Source organism: Balaenoptera physalus, assembly GCF_965194825.1.
Source record: "Balaenoptera physalus genome assembly, chromosome: X".
Taxonomy (NCBI): Eukaryota; Metazoa; Chordata; class Mammalia; order Artiodactyla; family Balaenopteridae; genus Balaenoptera; species Balaenoptera physalus.
In genome coordinates, this window is record NC_138903.1 from 10,859,080 (window position 1) to 10,886,064 (window position 26,985).

The 26,985-nt window shown below is 44.4% G+C and overlaps 1 protein-coding gene across 4 annotated transcripts in view; it reads left to right on the plus strand.

Annotated features, from left to right (window-relative positions):
• Positions 1-11,344: 11,344 nt before the first annotated feature.
• The window catches only part of PRPS2 (phosphoribosyl pyrophosphate synthetase 2), a 32,445-nt gene continuing 16,804 nt past the window's right edge, over positions 11,345-26,985 (plus strand). For 3 of the 4 annotated variants that reach the window (XM_082447269.1, XM_082447267.1, XM_082447268.1), the window contains exons 1-4: positions 11,345-11,594; positions 16,857-17,040; positions 24,727-24,825; positions 25,844-25,968. In XM_082447269.1, the coding sequence (XP_082303395.1) occupies positions 11,473-11,594; positions 16,857-17,040; positions 24,727-24,825; positions 25,844-25,968 (530 nt within the window). In that variant the 5' untranslated portion in view covers positions 11,345-11,472. Of the gene's footprint in view, positions 11,595-12,544; positions 12,717-13,279; positions 13,364-16,856; positions 17,041-24,726; positions 24,826-25,843; positions 25,969-26,985 lie in introns of those variants that run through there. The other variant, XM_082447270.1, reaches the window with a different exon arrangement.

A 26,985-nucleotide genomic window follows, 5' to 3' on the forward strand; every position in this document is an offset into this window, starting at 1 on the left:
ATACATTCATTTCACCAGTGGCCTGGCATCAGATATTTAGCATCCCACTGGTTCCCAAAGGACATCTCACCCTATCCAATATCGAAGAGTGAGCAATTATCTTCTGTGTTTCAATGTTTAAAAAAAAAAAATCAAACTTATACACAGAAAACAGGGAGTTCAAATCCTTGCCCACCACTAACCTTGGCTGCCTTACTTTTTCTATATTAAACTGATAGGATTTATACTTGATGCTTTGTGTTTCACACAAGATGGGTGTTTATTAAATGTATTTTATTGACTTAATTTAAAGCACCTGCAATTTAAGGGTCTAAATATTCCAGAGGTGTGTGCTGGAACTAAAATTCCTGATCGTGGCTTGCTGCAGCCTGTCTCTTGCCATGATAGTGTAACCTTGAAGGAGTGCCAATGGAGTTTAATAATTGACTAAGAGTGGCTTTTTCCCCAAAGACACTTGAGCTGAAGCTTTTTCAAGCCTGAATAAGGTCACATTATTCCTCTTTTAAAAGATCAAGAAAATCATATCACGCTTCTGAGAAGTGATAGGTAGGTAGTTGTTATCATACGTTGGCATTCAGGGAAATGAACATTTTTTTTTTGTTAAAAAGCTTTGCTTGTAAATCAGATTCTTATATATGATAAACCTTCAGAAAGTACATGCTGAACTCATTGACATACTTTAGAATTTTATTTTGGAGAAAAAGAAAAAGGTTTCCAAAAGTATTCATTTTATCTGTTTTAAAAAATAAACACTATTTTCAAAAATAAACACTTTAAGGCTTCCCTGGTGGCGCAGTGGTTGAGAATCTGCCTGCCAATGCAGGGGACACGGGTTCGAGCCCTGGTCTGGGAAGATCCCACATGCCACGGAGCAACTAGGCCCGTGAGCCACAACTACTGAGCCTGCGCGTCTGGAGCCTGTGCTCTGCAACAAGAGAGGCCGCGATAGTGAAAGGTCCGCGCACCGCGATGAAGAGTGGCCCCAACTTGCCGCAACTAGAGAAAGCCCTCGCACGGAAACGAAGACCCAACACAGCCAAAAATAAAATAAATAAATAAAAAAAGGGAAGGAGCAAGCTTTAAAAAAAAAAAAATAAACACTTTTAAAGTAAATATAAAGAAAACACTGTTTTCAACATTTCCCCAGTACCTTTGCTAAATTCATTAGGTGGCGTAAACAGTTTGTATCTTTTTAAATGACTCCTCTGAGAAATGGTGTTACATCACAGCCCTAATGGCGTGAATGATGGCAGGAAAAGAGGATGGCGGTCTACAGAACGAGGCCAAGAACAAAACGACCGCAACTAAGAGCAGATGCACCATTAAACTGGGTGCTAGTTTTGCATTCACTACTAATTCCTCCAAGGAAAAGTGTCTCAATATTCTGGGGAAAGAGAAGAAAAGGATGGGGCAATTCAGAATCCAGAGGGACAAAAAGTCAATGATAGAACTGGAAAGATGAAGGGTGTGTTTGTGTGTGTGTGTGTGTGTGTGTCCAGAAAAACATGTTTTGTTGAGTTATTCCTCATGGCTCTAAGAAGTTTCTAGGGGTCACTTGATACTAATTCCTATTTTATCGCTGGAGTGTTTATGAGAGTGGCTCTGTCTGCACAGCATAAAGAGAAGTGGATCTTTAGGAAGATGCCAAATGATGAAGGGACTTTTGGTTGCTGTCTATGTTGATCATGTCAATTGCAAAATAATCACATTTTCATTTAACCATGTGTTTGCTCTCTCCACACGCAAATTTAAGGAGTATTGGTTGGAGAATATTTCTGATTTTTAAGTTCTTCCCTGCCTGTCTTCTTTATTCCCCCAAAAAAGAAAAACAATAATGATGAGAATCTGCCAAGCAATGTGCTAGATGAAGGATTGTCAAACTCCTTATAACCTGGGGGCCAAATCTAACCTGCCCCCCGTTTCTGTACAGCCTTTGAGCTAAGAATGGTTTTTACATTTTGAAATATGGAGGGGAAAAAATAATATTTCATGACACACAAAAGTTAATTTGCAGTGTCTGTAAATGAAGTTTTATTGAAACACAGCCACGTGCATTTATTTACATGTGTTGCTGCTTTTGTGCTACAACTGCAGACTTGAGTAGTTGTAACAGAGACCCTATGGTCATAAAGCTGAGAATATTTACCATCTGGCCAACCCCTGTGCTAGACTCTGAGGATAAATCTGTGACCAAGACTGACCCAATCCCTGACTGTGTTACTTACGGTCTAGTCAATAGGTAATATGCAGCTAAAAGCAGCAAGATGATAATTACAGATTAAGGTAAATGCTATGAAGGCAGTCAACACAGGGAGCAAGGAGGTAAAGAAAAAGTGGAGCGGGAGTGAGGGGAGGAAAGAGAATTGTGGTTTGTGGGGAGATTAAAGAAGTGACATTTATAAACTGAGGCCAGGACATCAAAGGAGCCAAGCCTGTGATGGAGGAGTCAGTGGAAAGAGCTTCCTGAGAGAGGAAGGCACATATGCAAAGGTCCTGTGGCCAGGAGGGCTGTTTGTGTTGTAGGAAGGAGACAAGAGAAGCTGAAGTTCAGTGAGGGCACATGAAGTTGGAGGGTTAAGCAGGGCCAAATTCCAAGCACAATGAGAAGCCATTGACAGGTTGTAAGCAGGAGAGTGACGTGATATAATTAGCTTTGATTTAAAAAAAAAAATCATTCTGATTGTTGCATGGAAAGGGACTGGAGAGGCAAAGATCTTGGGACCAAATATCATGCAGGAGGCCAAGGCCGGGGCTGACTGGTGGCCATGGAGACGGACAGAAGTGAACGGACTTGAGGTTGAGACTTTGCAAACAGAACTAACAGCCTCGGCACATGAAAAGTAATGGGAAGATCAGAACCAAGGGCTGGGGGGTGGGGGAAAGGGGAAGATATTGGCCACAGGAACATGCTTTCAGCTGTAAGATTCATAAGCTCTGGGCATCTACTGTGCAGCATGGTGATTATAGCTAATAATACTGTATTATATTTTTGAAAATTGCTAAGAAAGTGGATCTTAGTTGTTCTCACCACAAGAAGGAAATCGTAATTATGTGCTGAAGGTGTTAGCTGACACTATGGTGGTGATCATTTTGTAATATATAAGTGTATCAAATCAACACATCGTACACTCTAAGCTTACACAAGGTATATGCCAATTATACCTCAATAAAGCTGGGCAGGCTGGAGCGGGGGGAGAAGAAGACTTCTCATTGAAGAGGCCCAGCTTTTTCTGTAAAGGACCAAAGAGTAAATATTTAGGCCTTAAAGCCACATGATCTCTGCCACAACTCCTCAACTCTGTCCTTGTGGCACAGAGCAGCCATAGACAACATGTCAATGAAAATTTTCATCTGCATGTGAGTGTGTAAAGCTTTCTTAATGAAACAGGCTGTGAACAGAATTTGGCCTTGGTTTGCCCACCCATTATAGAGTTGGATATTCAAGCCTAGCCCTCAGGAGAGAGGTCTGAGCTGGAGATATGAGCATGTAAATCATCAGGATTTACCAGGTCATGGGCCTGGATGTTGGCAAAGAGAGCTTGTAGAAAGATCAAAGAAGACAAGAGAGGCCGAGGCATTCCAACAACATCCCAAGAAACGTTGGGTGGGCGGGATAATCTTTATCACGATTGTGTTACTGTGATACTTTAGAAGCGAGAAATATTATCATAAGGAAGAAGTACCCTTTTTATACATCACATGGATCTAAAATGGAAAGCCTTCTTCAATTGCTCCCACTTACATGGTGGAATGATGTAAGAGGCGGTGGGTGCAGTAGTAAAAGCTGCCTGGCTCCACTACATAGCTGTGTGACTTTGAGCAAGTTACCTAACTGCTCTGTTTCCCAGTTTCTTTACCTGTGAAACGGCGATGAGAGTCATAAGACCAAGCTCATAGGGTTGATGTGAAGGCCTGCAGTGTAGTAAGTGTTACATGCACATGTGACGTTATTATTCCTTCTCTCTGTGGCTACCTTATTCTAGAAAGGGTTTGCAGCAAGTTGCTTTTTTGGTCCTTACTTTAGAGCCTTCACTTCTCTGTTTGGCTCACACTAAAATGAAGCTCAATTCAACTTAACTGACTTTGTGTTGCTCCTCTCGTCAGAATGCTCCCCCACCTTCTCACAATCCCGAAAACCCTCTATCCCCTTGAAGAACCTTCTGGCGCCACCATTATAAAACTTCCTCACGCTTCCATCTTTGCCCTGGTTGGGAATTCCTGTGCCACTTAACTTGCTGGACTCCTCTGCTTGAATTATGCATGCCGTATCCAGCTCTCTTAGATTCACTGAGGGCACCAGAGTCTTTATCTTTGATCTAATTTCCAACCCATGTGACTGATCCAACCCACATGAAAAGGAAATTCCCCTGGGCAGCCTCAGATTATATGTAATTACCCGAGAAATCGGCTAATTCCACCTTCACCTTGCCTCTCAAGAAAGCGAACTCTTTTAATGACCAATTTTCATGGAAAGGAATTAGTTTAATATTCATCTTCATTGGGTCCATGTGAGGTTGACTTCTGGTTTTCATTTTATTGCCTATTGTTATGAACTTGTTGTTTTTTAGATATTTTGTACATTTCAGGCCATAATCAGTCCATGAGTTTTGCTGTTCACACTATCCCACTTTTGATGAGAAGTAACCACTTCAAGCCGGCTCCCTGATCCTGCAGACATAGTCTTCCCCGTCTTGGAAAGCGCTGACGCAGGGTGTCTTGGGTCATGTTGTCCATCCCCTGCCCCAGACCTTGGACCTGCCAGATCTCCAAGGACCCTGGTTCCTTTCAGTGGGAGATAGCATTTATACCAAACTCCGTACTCTGAAAACTGGTCATTAAAAGGAAGAAAATGAAACTTTTGTCTTGATTTTCTAGTACAAACTATATTTTAGGGTAACCACGTATAGCTGTAGAAGATGAAGGGATGCTCTTCTTTACTGGAGAATTCCAGTGAATATTTGTAGACAGGAAGGAATGATAGAATTAGAAAATCAGCATTTGCGAGGGTAGAAAAGACCCTTACAATGAAGGAATCAGACCATCACCACCTTAAATCAGTATCATCCTCAATATCCCTAATAGCAGGACAACCTGACATAATATATTAGATGTGATCATGGTATTGGAGTCATAAAGAAATGTCCTTATCTTTAAAAATATCTCTTATTGAGATGTAATTCACATACTATTCAATTTATTCATGTAAGGTATAAAATTCCATGGCTTTTAGTATATTCACAGAGTTGTGCATCCATCTCCGTAATCAATTTTAGAACATTTTCATTACCCCCAAAGAAACCCCACACGCCTTAGCCATCACCCCCTAGACCCTCCATCCTCCCATCCCCCAGCCCTAGGTAACCCTTAATTTACTTGTCTATGGATTTGCCTATTCTGGACATGGAATCGTGCAATATGTGGTCCTTTGTGTCTGGCTTCTTTCACTTAGCATACTGTTTTCGAGGTTCATCCATGTCACAGCACGTATCAGAACTTCATTCCTTTTTATGGCTGAATAATATCCCACTGTATGGACCGATCACGTTTTGTTTATCCACTCATCAGTTGATAGACATCTGGGTTGTTTTCGTCTTTTGGGTACTGGGAACAGTGCTGCTATAAACACTCATGTAAACTATTTCTCTGAGTACTTGTCTTCCATTCTTTTGGCTATATACTTAGGAGTAGAATCGCTGGGTCAGGTGGTAATTCTGTGTTTAACTGAGGAACTGCCAGATTGTTTTCCAAAGAAGCTGCACCATTTTACATTCCTACCAGCATTATGCGAGGGTTCCAATTTCTCCACATTCTCACCAACACTTGTCATTATCTGTCTTCTTGACTATAGCCAACCTAATGGGTGTGAAGTGGTATCATTATGGTTTTCATTTGCCTTTCCCTGATGGCTGATCATCTTTTCATGTATTTATTAGCCATTTGTATATTTTCTTTGGAAAAATATCTATTCAGATCCTTGGCCTACTTTTTTTTTCCATTCTTTTAATGGACTTGACTTTTTTAGAGCAGTTTTGGGTTCACAGTAAAATCAAGTGGAAAGTACAGAGAGTTCCTGCATACCTCCACATACGCATAGCCTCTTCCAACTATCAACGTTCCGTACCAGAGTACTACATTTGTTACAACTGATGATAGCCTCTTCCAACTATCAACATTCTGTACCAGAGTGCTACATTTGTTACAACTGATGAACCAACAGTGACGCATCATCATCAACCAAAGTCAATAATTTACATTAGGGTTCACTCTGTGGGTTTGGTCAAACGTATAGACATGTATCTACCATTATAGTATCATACAGAATAGTTTCACTGCCCCAAAAATCCTCTGTGCTCTACTTATTCATCCCTCCCTCCCCCTAACCCCTGGCAACCACTGATCATTTTACTGTCTCCGTAGTTTTGCCTTTTCCAGAATATCATACAGATGGAATCATACACTATGTAGCCTTTTCCGTCTCTTTTAATTAGTAATGCACATTTGAGGTTCCTTTGTGTCTTTTCATGGCTTGAGAGCTCACTTCTTTGTATCACTGAATAATATTCCACTGTCTGTATCACTGGAATAATACTCCACTGTCTGTATCACTGGATAATATTCCACTGTCTGGATGCAGCACAGTTTATGTGTCCATTCACCTACTGAAGGACATCTTGGTTGCTTCCAAGTTTTGGCAGCTATGAATAAAGCTGCTGTAAACGTCCATGTGCAGGTTCCTTTGCCCGTTTTTGAATTATTTGTCTTTTTATTGAGTTGTGGTCATGTTTATACATTCTAGATCCAAGTCCTTCATCAGATATATGAATTGCAAACATTTTCTCCCATGCTTTGGGTTGCCTTTTCATTTTCTTGATGGTATCCTTCGAAGCACAAACGTTTTTAATTTTGATGGCCAGCTTATCTATTTTTGTTGTTGCTGTTGCTTGTGCTTTTTGTGTCATAATAAAGAAATCATTGCCTAATCCAAGGCCATGAAGATTTATACCTATGTTTTCTTGTGAGAATTTTATAGTTTTAGCTCTTATATTTAGGGCTTTGATCCATTTTGAGTTAATTTTTATACATTATGTGATATCCATATCTTTTTATAGATGCAGACTAAATAATTTTCAGGTGAATATACGATGACTGTAATTTAGAACACTTCAGAAAAAATCAGATGAAGCAAATATAGCAAAACTGTGACAGCTGCCAAATCTAGGTGATCGGTTTATGGGTGTTCATTTTACTCTCCTCTCTGTTTAAAAATTAGTTTTCTTTAAATAATAGAAAGTAAAAGATATAGAAATAAAAATCGGAAAAATACTTGATTATGAGTGAAAATGCCACTAATTGAAGAATAAACTTGCATCCATTTTAACTTATAATTTAAATTATTTATAAACATTAGCATTTTATAATTAGTTGTAAAGTGTCAGACTCCTAATACAAACACCTGATAGAATGCATGCATCAGGGTGTCTTGGCATTGCTCTTAGGAACCAGTGTTCTAGAGCTTCTCACTCTAATATGGCAACTACCAGTCACATGCGGATGTTGAACACTTGAACTATGGTAAGTCTAAATTGAGATGCGCTGCAGGTGTAAAGTATACATCATACTTCAAACACTTGGTATGAAAAAGCTGGAAAATATCTAATGAATAATTTTAATATTGATTACAAGTAGGAGTAATAATATTTTGGGATATATTGGGTTAAAATGTATTATTAAGATAACTTCACTGGTTTCTTTTTACTCTTTTTAAATATGGCTACTAAACATGTAAATTACATACATGGCTTGTATTATATTTCTTTTGGACAGCACTGTTCCAGAGAACAAAGGGCTGAGCTAGAAGGTCTGCATTCTAATCCCCTTATTGCCTTTTACTAGCCATGTGACTTTGGGCCATTTCTTCCATTTCTCAGCCCTAGGATAGTTGAAAATAAATTCATTCAGAAAATATTTAGAGCTCTCACTATACAGAAAGAACCTGGCTGAATGATGCGGGGAATACAAGATGTGAAACTGTTCACAAACTCAAACGAGTGCTTTCCCATTTCAGCCCTATCCATGAGTCAATGAAGACAGAAGTCAACAATGGAAATATCTTATCATTTTAATTTTCTCCACTAACATTTTATCTTAAAATAATGAATATTTTACAATATGTTCGTGGTCTAAGATTTTATGTACACATAGTAGATGTTCTTTTCATCCTCTGGGTCTTGAGTCTTTGAACGTGTGTTCCATTTTCTTGGGGCCTTCCTCAACTCCACATTCTGTCCAAGAAGTCAGTGCACTGGGGTAGACAGCTGGTGGACTGGTGGACCTAATATTCATGCCCTTATGTTGTCCCATACCACTCTGACGCTGGTCTTGGCCACGTGACTTGCTTTGGCCAATGGGACATTAGCAAACAGGATAAAAGCAGAGGCTGGATAAGCTCTTGCTCATTGAGGCTTATCTTCTTGGAACCCTGCAGCCATGCTGTGAGGAAGCCCAAGCAGCTCTAAGGAAAGGCTCACATGGAGGAAGAAAGGGTCAGTGGTTTGTTCAGACAAGTGGTTCTTAACCTGGGGTGATTTTACTCCTTAGGGGACATTTAGCAATGTCTGGAGACACTTTTGGTTGTCACAACTGGTGGGGAGGTGCTACTGGTAGAGGCCAGGAATGCTGCTAAACATCCTACAAGCAACAGGACAGGGCCCACAACAAAGAATTACCCAGCCCAAATCTCAGTAGTGCCAAGGCTGAGAGACCCTCTCTAGACCAAGGTCCCCACAACCTGGGTGCTATGGATCAAGGATAAAGGCGCTTGGGAGAGAAAGTGTTCACACTTAAATAAAGATCAGCTTTCTGGACAGTCTGCTACTCATGGTGATTTTAGATGACTCTCATCCATCCCAGTGGGATATTTCCCCTTGTTTACCCTCAGCATTTAAGCATAGTAACTCATCAAAGTGTTGTACCGACAACCATTTTATTAGTTGCCCCAACCCAGATATTGCTTCTCCCTGGTAGTATTGAAGTCATGGTTTGTGACAATTCAATCATAGCTTCCAAGTGCCCGACCATAAACAGACTTGGAGGACAGGGGCTTTAACTTCTACTGTTTTATAGAGTCCATCCGTTTTGTTATCAAAGAACTGCAGCCCCACCATGCCAACAAGAAGCCACTTTCCCTCTGAGAAGAATGTGTATATATTTTGTCTATGAGAGAAATTTTAAGGACATAAAAATTATAGTAATACTGTTGGTAGTAAATTTTATTAGGAGAGTTTAAAATAATTACATTGGCAGACTCATTCAATAAAAATTTTAAACATATGTTTGAGTATGAGTATAAATCTCATTGCTATGGTAATTATCCATAGAATACATAGATAAGGCATTGCAAGAAGGGTTTTTTCCCCCCAAAATTAATAGAGCACATATACATCTCCAGGCGGAATGAAAAAGGGGCAGAGGTGCTGCCATAATTAACGCTTTGGACAATTTTTTGGTAAGCAGGCAGATGCAGGAGTTTAATGAAACACATGATGTGCTAGGCAGTCTAATTTGCAAAGTACATGGACCCAGATGAAAAATTCCAATGATATGAATAATCCCAACAATCCCCCAAATCCCAAAAATATGAAGTCAGATTAGAGCAGGCTACAACCCACCTGCGAGTGGCCTTCTCTTGATGGAGAGCCAATTCTTGGCAACATTAGGTAAAACCCAGCCATTTATCGAACCTGTTTAATCTGTTTTCACTGAGGAACGTTAAACTGTGACCAGCATCATCAACACGCGAGTCCTCCACCCCCATGTAACACATTCCCTTCCCCGACATTTGGTTTGTGCCCAGAGGTTGGTTTGGGAGTGTATTTGCTTCTTGAGAAAGACTTTTTGCTCCTGTCTGCAGGGAGGGAAGGGAAGGCGGGGCCTCCAGGGATGTGGAGGGCTTCAGCTGGGGGCCACCTGGGCGGACTGCGTTCCTGGGGTCAGGCCTTTGAGAGAGCGACAGGCAGGAGGTTGCGAAGCTGGCACAAGGACCACCACATCTACCTAAAAATGAGGAATCTGGAGGGGCCTTTGTTCGATCGCACATCACGTCGAGAGCAACCTTGCCCCCTCCACCTGGGGTCAGGGCTCAGATGGTCACTGGCGCTGTGAATTTTTCAAGAACCCTGGACAGTTCTTTTCTTTGACTAAGCACTGGATGGTAAATAATTTAGGCTTTGAGGGCCAAGAGGCAAAATGGAGAGGATATTATGTAGGTACTTATATAACGAGAGAAAAAAATTCACAATGTTTTTATTGATGAAATCCAAACTGTAATAATAGAGTACAGTTTTTTGCAGTACACACCCACTAATGAGAGGAAAGGAGTTCCTTTCTGAAGGGGATAATATGTCTCTTAATTGGGGTTCAATGGTATTGTAGCTATTATCACATACATACACAAATGTTCAAGTGTAAAATAATGCTTAGCTCTCTGGTACAAACAGGCAGCATGTGAATCTGGCCTGCAGGCCAGTTTGCAGACCCTTGTCATCTGCACCAGTGATCTGCAGTGGGTTTGGGGGTATTCCAGGTTGGGGGGGTCGCTCCTGGTTGCGAGGCACCTTCATCGCCCTTCCCTCACCCTCCCTCTGTGCCCAGCTAATCTGGTTCATTGACTCTCCCCCGCGAAGCAGGACAGAAAGGTCAAGATCAGGGCCTGGAGCTCTCCCACGGAGCCAGGCCCCCCAGGGTTTCTCATCCTACCGCCCTCGGTGTGTAGCAGCCCCCGCCTCGCAGCACCCGCCTCGCAGCACCCGCCTCGCAGCACCCTCGGGCTCTTCCTCCAATCCTCCTGCCCCTCCCTCTCTCGCTCCTCCAGCTACTCCTCCCGCCCCCATCCTCTCCAACATCCCTTCCCCTCCCGCCCCCCCTTCCTCCCTTTCCCTTCCAGCTCCTCCTCCCCCCGCGCCGCTCCCTCAGTTCCTCCTCCTCCAGCTCCTCCTCCGGGTCCTGTTGCGGCACTTTCCCACTCCACCTCCGCCTCCAGCTCCTCCTGCCTCAGATCCGCCGCCTCCAGCTCCTCCTACCCGGCTCGCGGCTGCGTCTTCCCGCTCTTCCCACCCCGCAGCTCCTCCTCCCTCAGCTCCGCCCCTCCAGCTCCGCCTCCGGGATCCGCGGCTGCGCTTTGCCGCGCCTCCGCCCCCTCCAGCTCCTCCTCCGGGAGCCGCGGCTGCGCTTTCCCACTCTTCCCACCCCGCAGCTCCTCCTCCCTCAGCTCCACCGCCTCCAGCTCCTCCTCCTCCAGTCCCGTCCCTCCCGCTCCGCCTCTCCCAGCTCCGCCCCCCCAGCTCCGCCCCCTCCAGCTCCTCTTAGCTCCGCTCCTGCCGGTGTCCGCCAGTCGCGCTTTCCAGCTCTCGCCGCCGGCTGCCGTGTTACCGCCGCCTCCGCCGCCCCGCGCCGCTTGGAGCCCCGCGCCTGACCATGCCCAACATCGTGCTCTTCAGCGGCAGCTCGCACCAGGACCTGTCCCAGCGCGTGGCCGACCGGCTGGGCCTGGAGCTGGGCAAGGTGGTCACCAAGAAGTTCAGCAACCAGGAGACCAGGTGGGGGCCGGGCCGGGGAGGGCGCTGGGCGCGCGGCTGCGGTGCCGGGCCGGCGCCGGCGCTTACCTGGGACCCCCTCCGCGGCTGCACGCTCCCCCTTCCGGGGCGGGACGGCCACTACGCGGCCTCCGCGCCACCGCCGCGGCGTCCGGGAGAAGCCGAAGAGGGCGGCCCCAGCCCGGAAGAGCGACCTCCGGGCGGTCACAGGGCACGGGAGGAGGTGGGCGCAGCTGGCGGGAACCGCGGGGCACGCGGGGAGGGACGGGCCTGGGCGTGCTCGCCCCGAGGTCCGCGTTCCTGCCTGGCCGATCCCAAACCACGGGCGCGCGAGGGAACGTCCCGCCCACGTCCCCAGCCCCGGCTGCGCGCTGGATTCGCCTGGGGCCGTTGAAAGTGCCTCTTACCCGCCCTGCCCCAGAGATTCCGGTCCGAGGGCTGCGGGGTCGGCTTTTTAAAAGCTCCCAGGTGACAGTGCTGAGCTGCCAGAGTGCAGACTTCTGAGTTCTCCACAGGCTGTGGTCCTGCAAAGGGTTTAAAGAACCTGAGAACTCCAGGGCTCACGTGCTGGGATCCCCTGTGCTAACTTTTCTGCTTCAGAGATGATGGACCTTTTCTTTTCAGCTTCTTCGTCGTCCTGGGACTCTGCTGTGTCCCGCAGCAAGGCCATGGCTTGAATGTAACTGCTGCCCGTGTCTCAGGTCCACAGGAAGCGGTCGCCTCTGTTCAGTGAAGTCAGGCTGGTGGCCCCCTCTGAAGCTGGACCAGCGTCTCCTTTTTTTCCACTTGCCTGAATCCACGCAGCTCTTGACTAATTTCAAGTTGGTCCCATTTCTACCCCCCCCCTTAAATATCTTCCACTGTACTCACTTACTGATCTTTTTTTTTTTTTTTTTTGAGTTACCGATCATTTTGATATCTTTGGCAAAGATTCAGTTCAGCCAACATTTCCAACAAGCGGTGCTGGAACAATTGTTGGCAGCTGCAAAAAAACCCAAAAAAAGTCCATCCATACTTCCCACCATTTCAAAAATGAACTTGAAATGGATCGCAGGCCTAAATGTAAAACCTAGAACTAGAAATTTCTAGGAGAAAACATCGGAGAAGAAGCTTGATGCCCTTGAGGTGGGCAAAGATTGCTTAGATACCGAGGGGTTATTATTATTACATAGAGAGAAGGTGGAGGTTGTTGTTTTCAGCTTGTTAGGCTACGGGAAACCCTTCTTCCAGGTGGGAAATCACCACTGCACAACCCTGATGATAATATAAGTGAAGAGACATTTGTGAATGAGTATCAGGTGGTGTTAATGCACGAGTCCTTCAGCTAAAGAATTCCACTTGGCAGAGTTTTATCCAGAGGTCTCAGAGGAAGTCCAGGGCTCTGGAGAAGGATAGTGTATTCAGGTTTGAATGCCACAATATCTGGCAGTCCTGTTTAAGTTGCAGTAGCTTTCAGAAGAATGGGATGATAGTTTGTCTCCCGGAGGCGGTGTCATATAAGTCAAGGAAAAATTTTTATTTGGTTTTGAGTATTTTATAACTACCACTCAATAATTAGAAATCATGAGGTGTCAGAAACCACTCAGCATGAAGTCTGGGAATTGCTATATAGTTACATTTTATGTTTTTAATATCTAGACTATAAAAGGTTAACTTCCTGACTTTTCTCTTTCCCATGAACTGTCTAGGCCCAGAGGTTGATTTTATTATAAAGAGGACTCCCTGTACCAGATACTGCACTAGTGATCGGTTTTTCCCGTGTGGTCCTAGAGGTGAGAAGCACAAGGGCAAAAGGAAGAGAGAATTGATACAATTCATGTTCAGCGGCCCCTTCCTGACTCTCTCCCTGAACCAAGACCAGAAATCTGGTTTGGCGCCTGGTCCTGAACTCCTCCCATTACCCATTTTAAAAACACTATCTAATTGGACACAGAGCCTCATGATTTTACCTTCTCATCTCTAAATTATTTAAGCTCTGCAGGAAGACATTGGCTTCAGCTTTACAATTGATCACTGAAGTGCCACAGTGATGTCCTAGGACAGCACTGATGATGGTGTCTGAAAGTCTATTGTAACCCGTTATGTTGGTCAGTTGACATGCCCAGAGCAGCCAGCTGGATCCTGAGACCCAAAGTTCTGGTTATCTGTTGTGTAACAAGTCACCCCGGAGCTTAATGGCTTGAAACTAATTGTTTATTTGACTCTCAGACCTGCATTTGGGCAGGGCTCAGCGAGGAAGGCTTGTTTCTGCCGTGTGTGGTGGCATCTGGGGCTGGAGGGTCCACTTCTAAGCTGGCTCACTCACATGGCTGGTAAGTTGGCACTAGCTTTGGCCTGGGAGCTTGGTTAGGAAGCTCAGCACCTCTCCCCACAGGGCTGCTGGAGCTTCCTTATTAGAGCATGGAAACGGGGGTCCAAGCACAAGGATTCCAAAACACAGGAAGTGGCAGCTCTCAGTCTGTTAAGGCCTGGGCCCCAAAGTCAGTGCATCGTCACTTCTGTCACACTGTGTTGTCAAGCACGGAGTCCTCCTTCCAGATCCGGGGGAAGAGGCCATAGACTGCACTTCTTGATGGGAAAAGCGTTAGTCTGTGGCCGTCTTTTAATTACCACACCCATTCGTTGTTGGCTCAGATAAACTCATCAACCTTCTTATTTCAGGGTCAGTAAAGAACAGTGGACGCTGCCGCCTGGCCACAGTTTTTAAAAGGCCTAGAGTAAAGATCAGTCGTGACCATCTTTACGAGTAGAAGCAGGAATAGCTTTGGGGAGAAGTTGCCATGGTGATTGTATGTATTTTCTGTCTTCCCCTGGACCGCTAGTCATATGGGGATTGAGGTTCCTTAGAAAAAAATAGGCTAAAGAAGCTGAAATTCGGGGATTAAACAGTCATAACACCAGGAGTTGTTGGCAAACCTTTTCTGTAAGAGGCCAGACAACATTTTAGGCTTCGTGGACCCTTGGTGGCTCCAGCTGCTGTTGCATCTTACAGTTGTGTAGGTTAGAAGTCCATCACCGGTCAGTGTTCCTTTCTGGAGGCTCTTGGGGAGAATCCATTCCTTGCTTTCCCAGCTCTCAGGGGCTGCCTACTTTCCTTGGCTCTTGGCCCGTTCTTCCATCTTCAGGGCCAGCCACATAGCACGTCTCTGACCCTACGTCAGTCCTCACATCTCTTTCTCTGACCTCTTCTCTCTCCCTCTTGCATTTTTAAGGACCCTTGTAATCACATTGGGCCAACTAGAATAATCGAGGGTAATCTCCCTGTTTTAGGGTCACCTGACTAGTAGCCTTAATTCCATCTGCCACCTTGCTTTCCCTTTGCCCTATAAACGAACATATGTATTCAAAGGTTCTGGGGATTAGGACATAGACGTCTTTGGGAGGCCATTATTCTGCCCACCCCATTCTCAGCTCACGGGCTATAGATTATTGACCCCTGAGCTCTGTGATACTGTGATTTCCAGGTTGACTTCACCTCACAGTTGATGTGATATTCACAAAGGCATTACACTTAGCTCCCTAGTACTCGAGTTTGGAGGGAGCATGCAGAATTCGGTCTGTCACATGCTCTTCCCGAGGTTGGCATTGTACTCTTTCCATCCGTGGCAGAGCACGTGCGGGGTTAAGTCCCACTGTTATCAAAACTCATTTTCAGATCCTGTCAACTTGAAAAATGGCATTTTTGTCTTCTAATTATTCTGTTTAAAGTTGGGTAGAGGCTTCTGTTGATTCAGATAGACCGCTTGCTATGTGGTATTCAAAATGCCATTTGTATTTACATTTTCTTTAGAAATAATTAGCTCTTTTAATAAAACAATACCATTGGGTATAATGGGTTTCTGATTGCAAGAGATGGGATACAGGTAATTGTGTATGTATGCCAGTGTTGTGCTGACTCGTTCCCTTGTTGAACCCCCAGAATCCTATACCTGAAATACAGAAACTTTCTGGTAGGCAATTTTCAAAGACTTTAGCTCCTATTTGCTCTTTCTCAAGAAGCTACTGGAGGATGCCCATCAGTAAAACAAGGAAGTGCACCCAGAAAGGGCACAGAAAGTGGGAAATCGAGGGCAGGAGAGGGGTGGAGGGGAATCCCAGGAGACAGCTGTGCACAGGTGGAAAGAGAGCCAGCTCAGGGAGAGACTCGGGCAGGCCGAGGAATGGAGATCGCGCTCGAGGCCTTTGACATTGACATTGTGGGATTTAGTTTGTTAGCCAAGTGTTGAGGCTGCCATTTGTATTCAGTACTTGGAAAACTTAGTAGATGAAGAGGTTGGATAATTTCCTCCAGGGTAAACAGACCCCCAAAAGTTGTGCATAGAAGGGAAATACAAACTTGGTTTTCAGTTTACTGTATGACTCAGCTCTGAATGGCACTGACACAGTTAAAATGTAGCTCTCAGATTTAGTTGGAAGATGCTGATCTATGTCAGGAGGATGGCAAGATGAGATGGCAAGGCTGCACACGGGTGCGGGTGATGGGATGGGGAGGAGATAGAGGTAAATCCTCCTCCTCCGTAGTGAGAAGTCAACACGTGATGCCTAAGATGAAAAATCCAGATGAAGCAATACAAACGTAAGGGAGGGACTTTGAAGGTAAATATCTAAAGACCATATCAAGAGTTGAAATTGGCTGCCTCTGGGCTGTTTATTTGTTTTAAGCCTTACAGAACGATTGGAGTTTTTTAAGCAATGTGTATGTGTAACGTTAACGAAAGTGAAAAACTAAAATACAGTATTGAACCAAAAAGAGTTAATGTAACAGGCCTGAGACAATTTCTAAAGAGCATATGAGATCCCCTCATATATGAAAAAGGTCCCTTTGCAAGGTGGCCCTTGGCTGGCTTCTGGGAGCTTAGCTTTCGTGAGGTTTCCCGCCATTCCCTGTGGGAATAGCTCACTGCTGAACAGCGTAAACCACGTGGTTAACACCGAGTCCCTGGCCCCCAGTAAAAGCCCAGGCGCTGAGTCTCTGATGAGCTTCCCCGGGAGTCAGTGCTTCACGTGTGTTGTCACAGCTCGCTGCCGGGGGAATTCACATGTCCTCTGTGACTCCACGAGAGTAAGGACTCTTGGAAGCTTGTGCCTGGTCTCCCCAGACCTCGCCCGTGTGACTTGTCCCTTCGCTGATTTTGCTCTGTCTCCTCTCAGTGGAAGAAGTCATACCCTCGAGGACCACTGCCTGCCAAGTCCTAGGGAATGACAACCCTGGGGGTGGTCACAGGGATGTTTTCCTATTAACGGGTGGCATCTTCCTTCCCCTAGCGTCGAGATTGGCGAAAGTGTGAGGGGAGAAGATGTGTACATCATCCAGAGTGGCTGCGGAGAAATCAACGACAACCTGATGGAACTCCTCATCATGATCAACGCCTGCAAGATCGCGTCGTCCTCCAGGGTGACCGCCGTGATCCCGTGCTTCCCCTACGCCCGCCAAGACAAAAAGGACAAGGTATGGGGGCGGGGCTCCTGTTGGAGGAACCTGCTCTGCCTTAACGGCTACATTTATTTTCTCACTGTGTACCTCTGAATCCCCGGGAAATGTCTGCTCTCTACTGTCAGGATGGAGTAAATATGCCTTCTCTGGTTGGCTTTACCAAAGGTCTGTCTTTGGACCAGCCATCACGTTAATATTTGTACATATAGAAACAGATAAAGTGTATTTTTGCAGGTATGAGAATACCATTACTATAATATGAAATTATTATACTTTACATATAATGAAAGTGGATGAAATTGTTGTGTACCTTTGTGGTGGGGGATAGAACTAAACACAAACACGCACACACATTACTATAGTCCTTGTGATGAAATTATTCTGTATCTTTGTGGTGGTGGATAGAACTACACACACACACACACACACACACACACACACACGTGACTATAAAACACTGGGGGAAGTCCTGAGCAGACCACTGGATTGTATCCACGTCAGGATCCCAGTTGTGATATCCTACCTTAGTTCTGCAAAATGGTACCGTGAGAAACTGAGGCAAGGTTGCACCATCTCAGCATTGTTTCTTACAGCTGCATATGAGTCTACAGTTATCTCAAGATACCAAGTTTAATTTATACCATTATCTCTTTTTAACCTTGCAAGAAGAATGAAGTTAATATTGTTGAATTATTCTTTTTGTAACACTAGCACTGTAGGAGGCTTTGTGAGTTTCTAGAAAAACTGAAGAAGATACGGCCTCTGCCTTCAAGAAGAATCAGAGAAGTTGGAGTTGGAGGGGAACTTGAAAGGGGATTGTATTACTTTGCTGGGCCTGCGAAAACAAATGAGCACAAACTGGGAGGCTTACTTAGAATGACAGAAATGTGCTCTCTCACAGTCCTGGAGGCCAGACGTCAGAGGTCAAGGTGCCAGCAGGCTGCACGCCTTCTGAAGACTCTGGGGGAGCCTTCTTTGCCTCTTCCTGTTTCTTTTGGCTCCTGGCATTCCTTGGCTTCTGGTAGCATCATTTCCATCTCTGCCTGTCTTCACATGGCTGCCTTCCTGTGTCTCTGTGTGTCCTTTTGTCTTTTATAAAAGGACAGTTATTGGATTTAGGGCCCGCCCTAATCCAGAATGACCTCATCTTGATCTTCACCTTAGTTACTTCTGCAAAGACCCGATTTCCAAATGAAGTCACAGTCTGAGGTTCTGGGTGGACGTGAGTTTTGGGGATACCATTCAACTCTCTATGGGGAGCAACTCTTAAGCTGTTGTCCACCTTGTATTTTATGAATAGATGGTCGGTTCCGCGGCAATCCTTTCAGTTCCATATAACATAAATCCATAAAACATATTTATGGACATTGAAATGTGAATTTCAGATAATTGCCACATGCCATGAAATGTTGGGGTGTGTGTTGGCGGGGGCTGTGTGTGTGTCTGTCACTTTGTGACTTGGCTTTAGCTTGTGAGCTGCCCAAACCTGAGGTCCCACCTGTTCCTGTGAAGCATATGACCTCCCACTTGTCATTTATGGAGCTGCTTTTATTCTAAACTTGATTTGCAAGTTTTATGTGTGTTTTTAGCTGCTAAATTTCAATTTACTTCTTTTGTCCCATCAGTGTAGTCTGTTGTCTTAGCTCTTCCTCCCATTTGTGTGTTTCCATGGGCTTGTTCAGCATCTTCATTCTTGTCTGTGTCATAGGGAAGCTCATATTCTGCTACCATTTCTCTTCCATGTAACAGGAGGTTTAGTAAATTCTGTATTCTGTCATTTGTCATCAGATTTTCCTTTTATTTCTAGTAGCTTTTGCACTTGGCACTAAGATATTTGATACATTGCTGCTGCTTCGGTAAATTACTCCTTTTATTATTACTTGGCCCTTTCCCACTGTGTAACGATTTGGAACCCTAACTTGTTTTTTGGGTTTTTTTTTTGGGTTTTGTTGTTTTCTTTTTTTTTTTTAACCCTAACTTTCTTTTTAACTGATAGAAATATTGAGACACCTGCATTTTTTGTTTGCAAGTATCTGATTGGCAGTTACCTCTTGTTCCAAGATTGTATTTTCAAACTTTGTTTCTTATGTTTAATCATAATGAAGTCTTTGTCGCATAGAGAAACTAGCATGGTCTGCATGCCTGGTGTCCTTCCCCCACACAGGGGATGTGACGGCACTCCTGGCCTCTGGCCTCTACTTGCCAGCATTGCTCTCTGTCACCACGCTGACGGAGAGCCCTCCAGAGCTCTTGAAGCCCCAGTGGGCTTAACTGTTGTCTGGAACTGTGTTGTTCAACCGTCTCTTGATCCAGTTCCTATTGTTGGACATTGAGATGGGTTTTCTTTTGGGGGCCATTTTGAGTACCAGTTTCTTTCCTTCCTTTCACTGTTCCTTAGTCACTTTGCTGTAAGTGTGTTTCTTGGAAACGACATGGTAGCTGCTTTTCGTTTTTACCCCGATCAGACAGTTCCACGACTTTCTGAGCTTAACCGCTGACGGAAGAGATAAGCTGGTCACCGTCAGCAACACAGAAGCAAGGCCATGATAGCAGTTGAGAGACGGCGCCAGTAACAGCAGAGGGAATCTGGAGTTCAGAAATGGTGCGCCTTATTGTTGGAGAAAGCTGATAGCAAAAAAGGAATCACAGAGGCCTCTGTTAGTTTCTGATTGCTGCTGTAGTAAACTACTATAAACTGGGTGGCTTCAAACAACAGAAATGGATTCTCTCATAGTTGTGGAGGCCAGAAGTTGAAAATCAAGGTGCGGCAGGGCCATGCTTCGTCTGGAGGCTCTAGGGAAGGATCCTTCCTGGCCTCTTCCAGCTGCTGGCAGCTGCCACGTTGCTTGGCTTGAGGCCGTATCCCTCTGACCTCCGCTTCCATCTTCACGTGGGCTTCTCTTGCCTCTGTCGGATCTCCCTCTTTAAGGATACATACAGTAGCATCCAGGGCCCTCTGGGATAATCTCCCCATCTCAGAATCCTTAGTAAAACCACATCTGCAAGGGCCTCTTTCCAAATAAAGTAACAGTCACACAGGCTCCAGGGGTTAGGACCTGAGATCTTTGGGGCCACCATTCAGCCCACTCCAGGGGGCCTTGACAGGTCACTGATGTGTGAATAAGTGGGTATTTAGGGACAGTTCAAGCTCTGAGATAGTGTCATTATTACATCATTTATCATCTAAGTCAGGCTACTTGAGAGATGAAAGGGGATTCTGTGAATAATGATGCCAGGAAACAAGTGTTCACCCAACTGTCCCAGGTGAGTCTGACTCTTGACCACCCTTTGTATAGCCTGGCTCTTTGGGACTGACCTTGTAGGCAGTCAGGACATGTCGATTGTTCTGGCACTATCATTTCTGACCTATCTCTAGTCAAGCTGACTCTTGTTGCAGTAAGGAGAGAGACTGTTTCTCTCACCATGCTGGTCGAAAGGGAAATCTTTAATTTTGTCTATTATTTGAGGTGTGCTTTTGGACTTTTTAAATTGCTGCTAATAACTTTTCTAACTATTCATTTCTTTACTTAGACCAACTGGGCTGGCTTTGTATCAGGAAACTTTTGAAGTGAGGGTAACAAAGGATTTAGTAAGCACTTAAGAGAAATGGCCTGAGCCTATATGTAATTCATATACCAGCCAGGGTGAGTGATGAGGAGACCCAGGGTGATGGGGGAAAACACTTCTCCCCGCTTTTGGCTTCACTTAGGTAGGCTAAAGGCCACGTAGTGTTTGAATGTGATGGGAAGTCGTCGGCCACGCTTGTTCTACGGGCTCAGAAAGAAATTCTCCTCCTCAGCCACTGGAGGAGCCCTGGGGAGCCCCACAGACTTGTCCTTTCCTTCCCATAGGACTGTACTGTCTATGGCGTCTAAGACACAATGGAATTCTGTGCAGTCGATCTATTTAGAGTTACCTGCAAAGAAGCGCAGAAAAAGCTAGAGCCTTTTAACCAGATTCAAAGCTTGTTTCATTATTTTTAACCTCAGTGCTTGTTTTTAAGCAAGTGCTGCACATCTGTCAAATTTTATTTTTGCTTTTATTTGTATGTGCAAGAAACCAGGGGCAAGTTCTGACAGTGAAGGAAAGGTTTCATGATGACACATCAGCACAATGTAATACTAACATGGAAGAAAGATAACAATATAGTATTCATTGTAAAAAGTGTGGTGCAGGGTGGTCTGAGTTCTGGGGTAAGACTTTGGAGTCAGGTGGACTTGGATTTGACCTTTAGTGCCATTATTTACTCTTGTTCTGTTGTGTCTTTAGTTTCCTCCTCTGGAAGTTAAGGATGGTATTTGGTACTATTTATAAAGTGCTTGGCACACAAGTGGGCAGACTTTCCCAAAAGAACCAGGTGTCAGATTGTTGAGGCTTTGTGTACCACTGGGACTCTGTTGAAATTGCTCCACTTCACCATTTGGTGTGAAAACAGCCATATTTAATATGTAAGCGAAGGGGTATGGCTGTGTTCCAGTAAAACTTTATTTATGGACATTGAAATATGAATTTCGCATACTTTTCAAATGTCACAAAATATTGCTTTTGATTGGTTTTCAACCACTTTAAAACCTAAAAACCATTCTTAGCTCACAGGTTGTGAAGAAACAGAGCCTGGGCTGTCTTGGCCCATGGGCACCAGTCCCCTGACCTCTGCTATAGTGGGTGCTGAATAATTGCTAGTTTCCTTCCCTGCTACAAATCGTATGATGTGGGCACAGCTGGAAATAATTACTTTTGAGGGGGTAGAAGACTTGGAGCTTTTTTTTTTTTCCCCCCAAATTTTCAAGGTTATGTTCTATTTTCAATGATCAAACAGTTTCTTTTGATTTCTTAACTGGAAAATTTGAGGACAGTTGTGCTGACACAAATTTCTACAATCTTGTCAGTTTTTAAAGCCTGCGAAGTTTACACTTTTTAGCAGGGCAGCAGCCGATACGTTAAATAAAATCTGGACTCTCTGGAGAGACTTTGTCCAGGTTGGTCTGGCTCACAAAATATTTGACTTTTATCCGTTTTTCATTAGAGGAGTCGAACGTTTTATCTTCGGTTGCTGTACCTTGACTACCTTTGTTGAAATGTCATACAAATTTTTCTCTGTCTTGGCTCTAAAGTCAGTTGAAACTTGTGAATCATTTTTCCTGCAAGATGCAGTTGGGGGTTGAGGCAAATTGCGAAAGACGGTCCAAAAACCAAATTTGAAAACAGAGCTTGAAGAAGAAGATCAGAAAGTATGAATTTAAAAATTACCCCTGGGACTTCCCTGGTGGCACAGTGGTTAAGAACCCGCCTGCCAATGCAGGGGACACGGGTTCGAGCCCTGGTCCAGGAAGATCCCACATGCCACAGAGCAACTAAGCCCGTGCGCCATAACTACTGAAGCCCACGCGCCTAGAGCCCCTGCTCCGCAACAAGAGAAGCCACTGCAATGAGAAGCCTGCGCACCACAATGAAGAGTAGCCCCCGCTCGCCGCAACTAGAGAAAACCCGCGTGCAGCAACGAAGACCCAACACAGCCAAAACTAACTAACTAAATAAATTTATTAAAAAAAATTACTGCTGTGCTTTGGCTCTCAGAAGTAAGAAATGCTCAACGCCATGTCCTCTGCCATGTGAGTCAGATTCCCAGCTATCGATTTGTTCTTTCAATTATCTTGGAATTTTGTTAGGCTAAATAATTCTCACAGTTAGTGAGGTGAGTGACTAAGCCTCGGAAACTTGGTGTCACAGAGATCCTGTTATTAAATATTTATCGAAGAACTGTCGTATGCAAGGTACAGAGCTGGGACTGCAGGTGATGTGGAAATCTCCAAAACCAATTCTTTGCCCTTGAGGGACGCATAGTCTAGTTGTGAATTATGCATCCTATGTAAAATATCCTCTGATGTCAGTCTTTAAGCAGGCGGCATAAGGTGGTCCCATATGGTGGGGACCAAATGCTGTGTCCCTTTAGAAGGGATAGATCATTTCTCTCGAGATTTCTCGGAGTACCTTAAAGTTTGGAGATTGGAACCAGATCTGGAGGATCAAACACATCAGGTCTGCAGAGATGCGGGTGGAATAAGGGTAAGGTGGGTGTGCAGGTGTAGATGGCAAGGCTTAGAGTGTTGTCCGGAAGAGGGAGAGAGCGGGCCCAGTCCCCACTGCGGGGAGGACCCCTCCTGGAGGCACAGGGATGGGGGTGGGGCAGACCAGGTCTCAGTAGCTAGAGCCGCACAGGCGGAGGGCTTTTTATCCCAAAGGCAATGTGGACCAGCGCAGGGGAGCTAACACGATGGAAACGTGACGTAGTGGAGCAGGTTGAACAATTTTTAAAAAATTAGAAAACTGTTTCCCCATAATCTCACTTTCTAGAAACATCTACTGGTAACATTTGGGCTGTTTCCTCTCATTCTTTGTGTGTGAAAAAAATGTGTGTGTGTGTGTGTGTGTATTATCAAGTGATAGGTTTCTTTTTTATAAAAGAATGGTGTTATTAGAGAAAATAAAAATAATCTGTTCACATTGTGATATAATTCCTGTGTGTTTTTACATGAATATACTGTGTGTGTGTGTGTGTGTGTGTGTGTGTGTGTGTGTGTGTCTGTGTATTTAACAGAGATCATTTGTTACTATTTTGAATGAAATCTTTTTTGTTTTCAGCTTTGAGATATAATTGACATGTGACATTGTGAGTTTGAATGAAATCTTCTGTTAAGCTTACATTTCCTTTTCTGTGCTGTATAGGAATAACACTGTTCACAGCAGAATGCTGAGCTCTCTCCCTAGGTCTCCTCACGCCTGTATAGTCCCTTGGGTTGTTTTGACGTGGACAGAGTTACTGTCTGTCATTTATGGTGTGGACCCTAAAGCTATGGAGAAGTTGGGTACCTTCAGAGAGGATACAGCGTCACGCTGCGTCCGTTTCTCTGAATATCAAATTATCCATCACCTTAAGGTGTTCTTTCTTGGATCTGGTTTTTGTCGAATTTGTAACAGCCTTCGCTCCCAGCTGTAGTGCAGAAACTCGTCTTTAAGGGCTGGCCTTGGCCTTCAGGGCCCTGCGGGATGCGCCCCTGCCTCTCTCCCGGCATCCCCTCACACTCTGTCCTGGACCACTGCCTGTAGCGACGCTAGGATTCGTTCCGTCCCTGGATGTGATCTCTCGGCCTCCGTGCCGTCACATGGGCTGCTCTTGCTGCAACACTGGTTTCCGCTTCTGCTGGCCTCGCCTTAAAAAGCACTTTCCTCAGAGGGGCCTCTGACAACCAGTGTCTTTTAACTTGGTGTCCTTCATGCTCTTGTCTGTCTGTCTGTCTCTCTCCCGGGACCTGTTATTCTGCACAGTTGTCACAATTGGAATTATATAAATTGTGATATTACATGTATTTATGATTAATTATTGGCTTCTTTGATATTTGTTTTCTATACCCAGTGTCAGGCACACTGTCTCACAGTAGTAGATGTAAATAATTAATATTTGGTGAATAAAACGGGATGAGTATCTTTTGCTGTTATAACCTATAACTTTCTTTATTAATAATGAAATCATTTAAATTACTAAGTTTAAATTATTGAAGTATTAATTTTGAATTATTAAGTTAATTTTCTTCACGTGTAATAAAGCATCTGTGATTCCTCTTTCTTCTATAAATCTTAGTGGGAGAAATCTGGAGGTCTCCATCTCTCCCCTGTTATAAAATCCGTGCCTTTATATTTTAGAGTCGTGCTCCGATTTCGGCGAAACTCGTGGCCAATATGCTCTCGGTCGCTGGGGCGGATCACATCATCACCATGGACCTGCATGCCTCTCAGATCCAGGTTCCAGCATTTTCTTTGTTGTCCTTGGTTATGGTGGGGGCTTAGTGCAAGTGGTTAAATCCTAACACCCTGTTAGTTAAATAATTTTTGAAGGAGGTAACACGACGTGTGTTTTTAAGTTTGTATATGGCAACTCTTGGATTTTCATCTTTTTTACTGAACTTAGAAATATATTTAATGTTGATATCGCCTGTCTCCAGCACCACCTTCCCTCTACTCACTTTTGGAGGAGCAGGAATGGCTTCTTGGTAGTAAACTATAATTCCATCTCAACTTCTGGAAAATAATTAGAATGGGAGAGTCGTAATGTAGGTTTTTTAAAACTCTTCATAACTTAGTTCCGTAATCTGGTAAACAGGCCAAATTACACTATGCATACTCTGTGATATAGTGAATGTTGACTTATTTGGCTTATAATAAGGTGTTTAAGAAACAGCAAACCTCTCACCCACTGATCTACAAAACCATTCTCCTATTCCTTAGGATAGAACTGATCATAAGATAACGGACCATGTCCCCGTATTGAACTGAAATCTGCTTCTGGAACTTATCTGTCTTTTGATTTAATTCTGTTTGAATTAAGAAAAGGGAGTCTGCACATAGAAAAATGGTTACCAAAGGGGAAAGGTGGGGGGGGTAAATTAGGAGCTTGGGATGAACAGATACACACTACTGTATATAAAATAGGTAAACAACAAGGGCCTACTGTATAGCACAGGGAACTATATTCAGTATCTCGTATAATGGAAAAGAATCTGAAAAAGAATACATATATATATATATATATATATATATATATATATAAAAATAACTGAATCACTTTGCTGGACACCTGAAAGTAACACAACCTTGTCAGTCAACTATACTTCAATTTAAAAAAAAGAAATTTAAAAAAAAAGAAAAAAAGGGGAGTCAGTTGAAAAGGCTTCTTTTGAATAAAAAATTCAAGTTTTATTTCATGAAAGAGAAGATCTTTTTAAAAACCCCGTGATAACGTGACACCCGCTTCTCCCCTTAGGGGTTCTTTGATATCCCTGTGGATAACTTGTACGCGGAGCCCGCGGTCCTGCAGTGGATTCGGGAGAACATCACCGAGTGGAGAAACTGCATCATTGTTTCACCTGACGCTGGGGGCGCCAAAAGGTACTGCACAGGCCCAGGCGGCACAAGGCGGATTTCGATTTGTGTGTTTGCCGACTGCTTTTTCCTTTCTGTATGTGTTAGATGAGGAAGCATGTCTTAAATTACTGAACAGTTTATTTTGCAAATGAGCAAGTAAGTAGCCAACAGGCTTCACCTCCAGAGCAGAGAGCTGTCATCTTTAACATTTCAACACTCATGAAAGAAAAAAAAAATACACACAGACATTTGGTTTTAGCAAAGAATGTTTTGAGTTTTTTAAGTTTTCATTTCTGATTATAAAAGCAGTGAGCCTAATTGGAAAATAAGGCTTTTACTTAACAACACGATTGACCAAGCTAGTTCTTCTTACTACAAACACTTAGAAATGGAAGCCAAAATAGAAAAATTTTAAAATCCGTGTCCGCAGAGCAGCCAGAAAGAAAGGGAGATGTCTGTGGCCAAGAAATAAAGAAGGCTGACGGCCACGCTCGGGGTGGCCTGGGGTATGGGTGTCAGATCCAGGAAGAGGCGGGTGGCTTGGGAGAGGCTCATGCCCTCATGGGGGCCTCCAGAGAGAAGGGAGATGGCAGGGAGACCCCTCCCTGCAACCTGGGGAGGAAAGCCAATCTTTCCAGATGCTGGGAAAATTGACCCCAGGCCACAGAGCCACGGCCGAGGGAGAATTCCACAAGCCCAGCTGTTCAGTAAGCACTCCCCGCTGAAGACCACCTCATTGTGCCTGACGATCCCAGTTAGGAAGCCGAGGGGGCTCAGCCCACAGAGAGCCACAGCGCCTGCAGATAACAGGGCGGCGGGCAGCCAGAGCCGTGGGCTCACAGGATAGTTGCTAGGCTGTAAAAGGAGGATGTTGGACGGAAATTGACATGGCACTAAAAGTATCAGAGCGCAGGTGCAGTGAATGGCATAACTAACGGTACTGAGCAGCAAATCCAGGGGGCTTTGCAGAGACTCAGGGGAGTAAAGAGCAATCAGTACAGACATTGAGGATCGGGGTGAAGATGATGGAACGCCGATGCA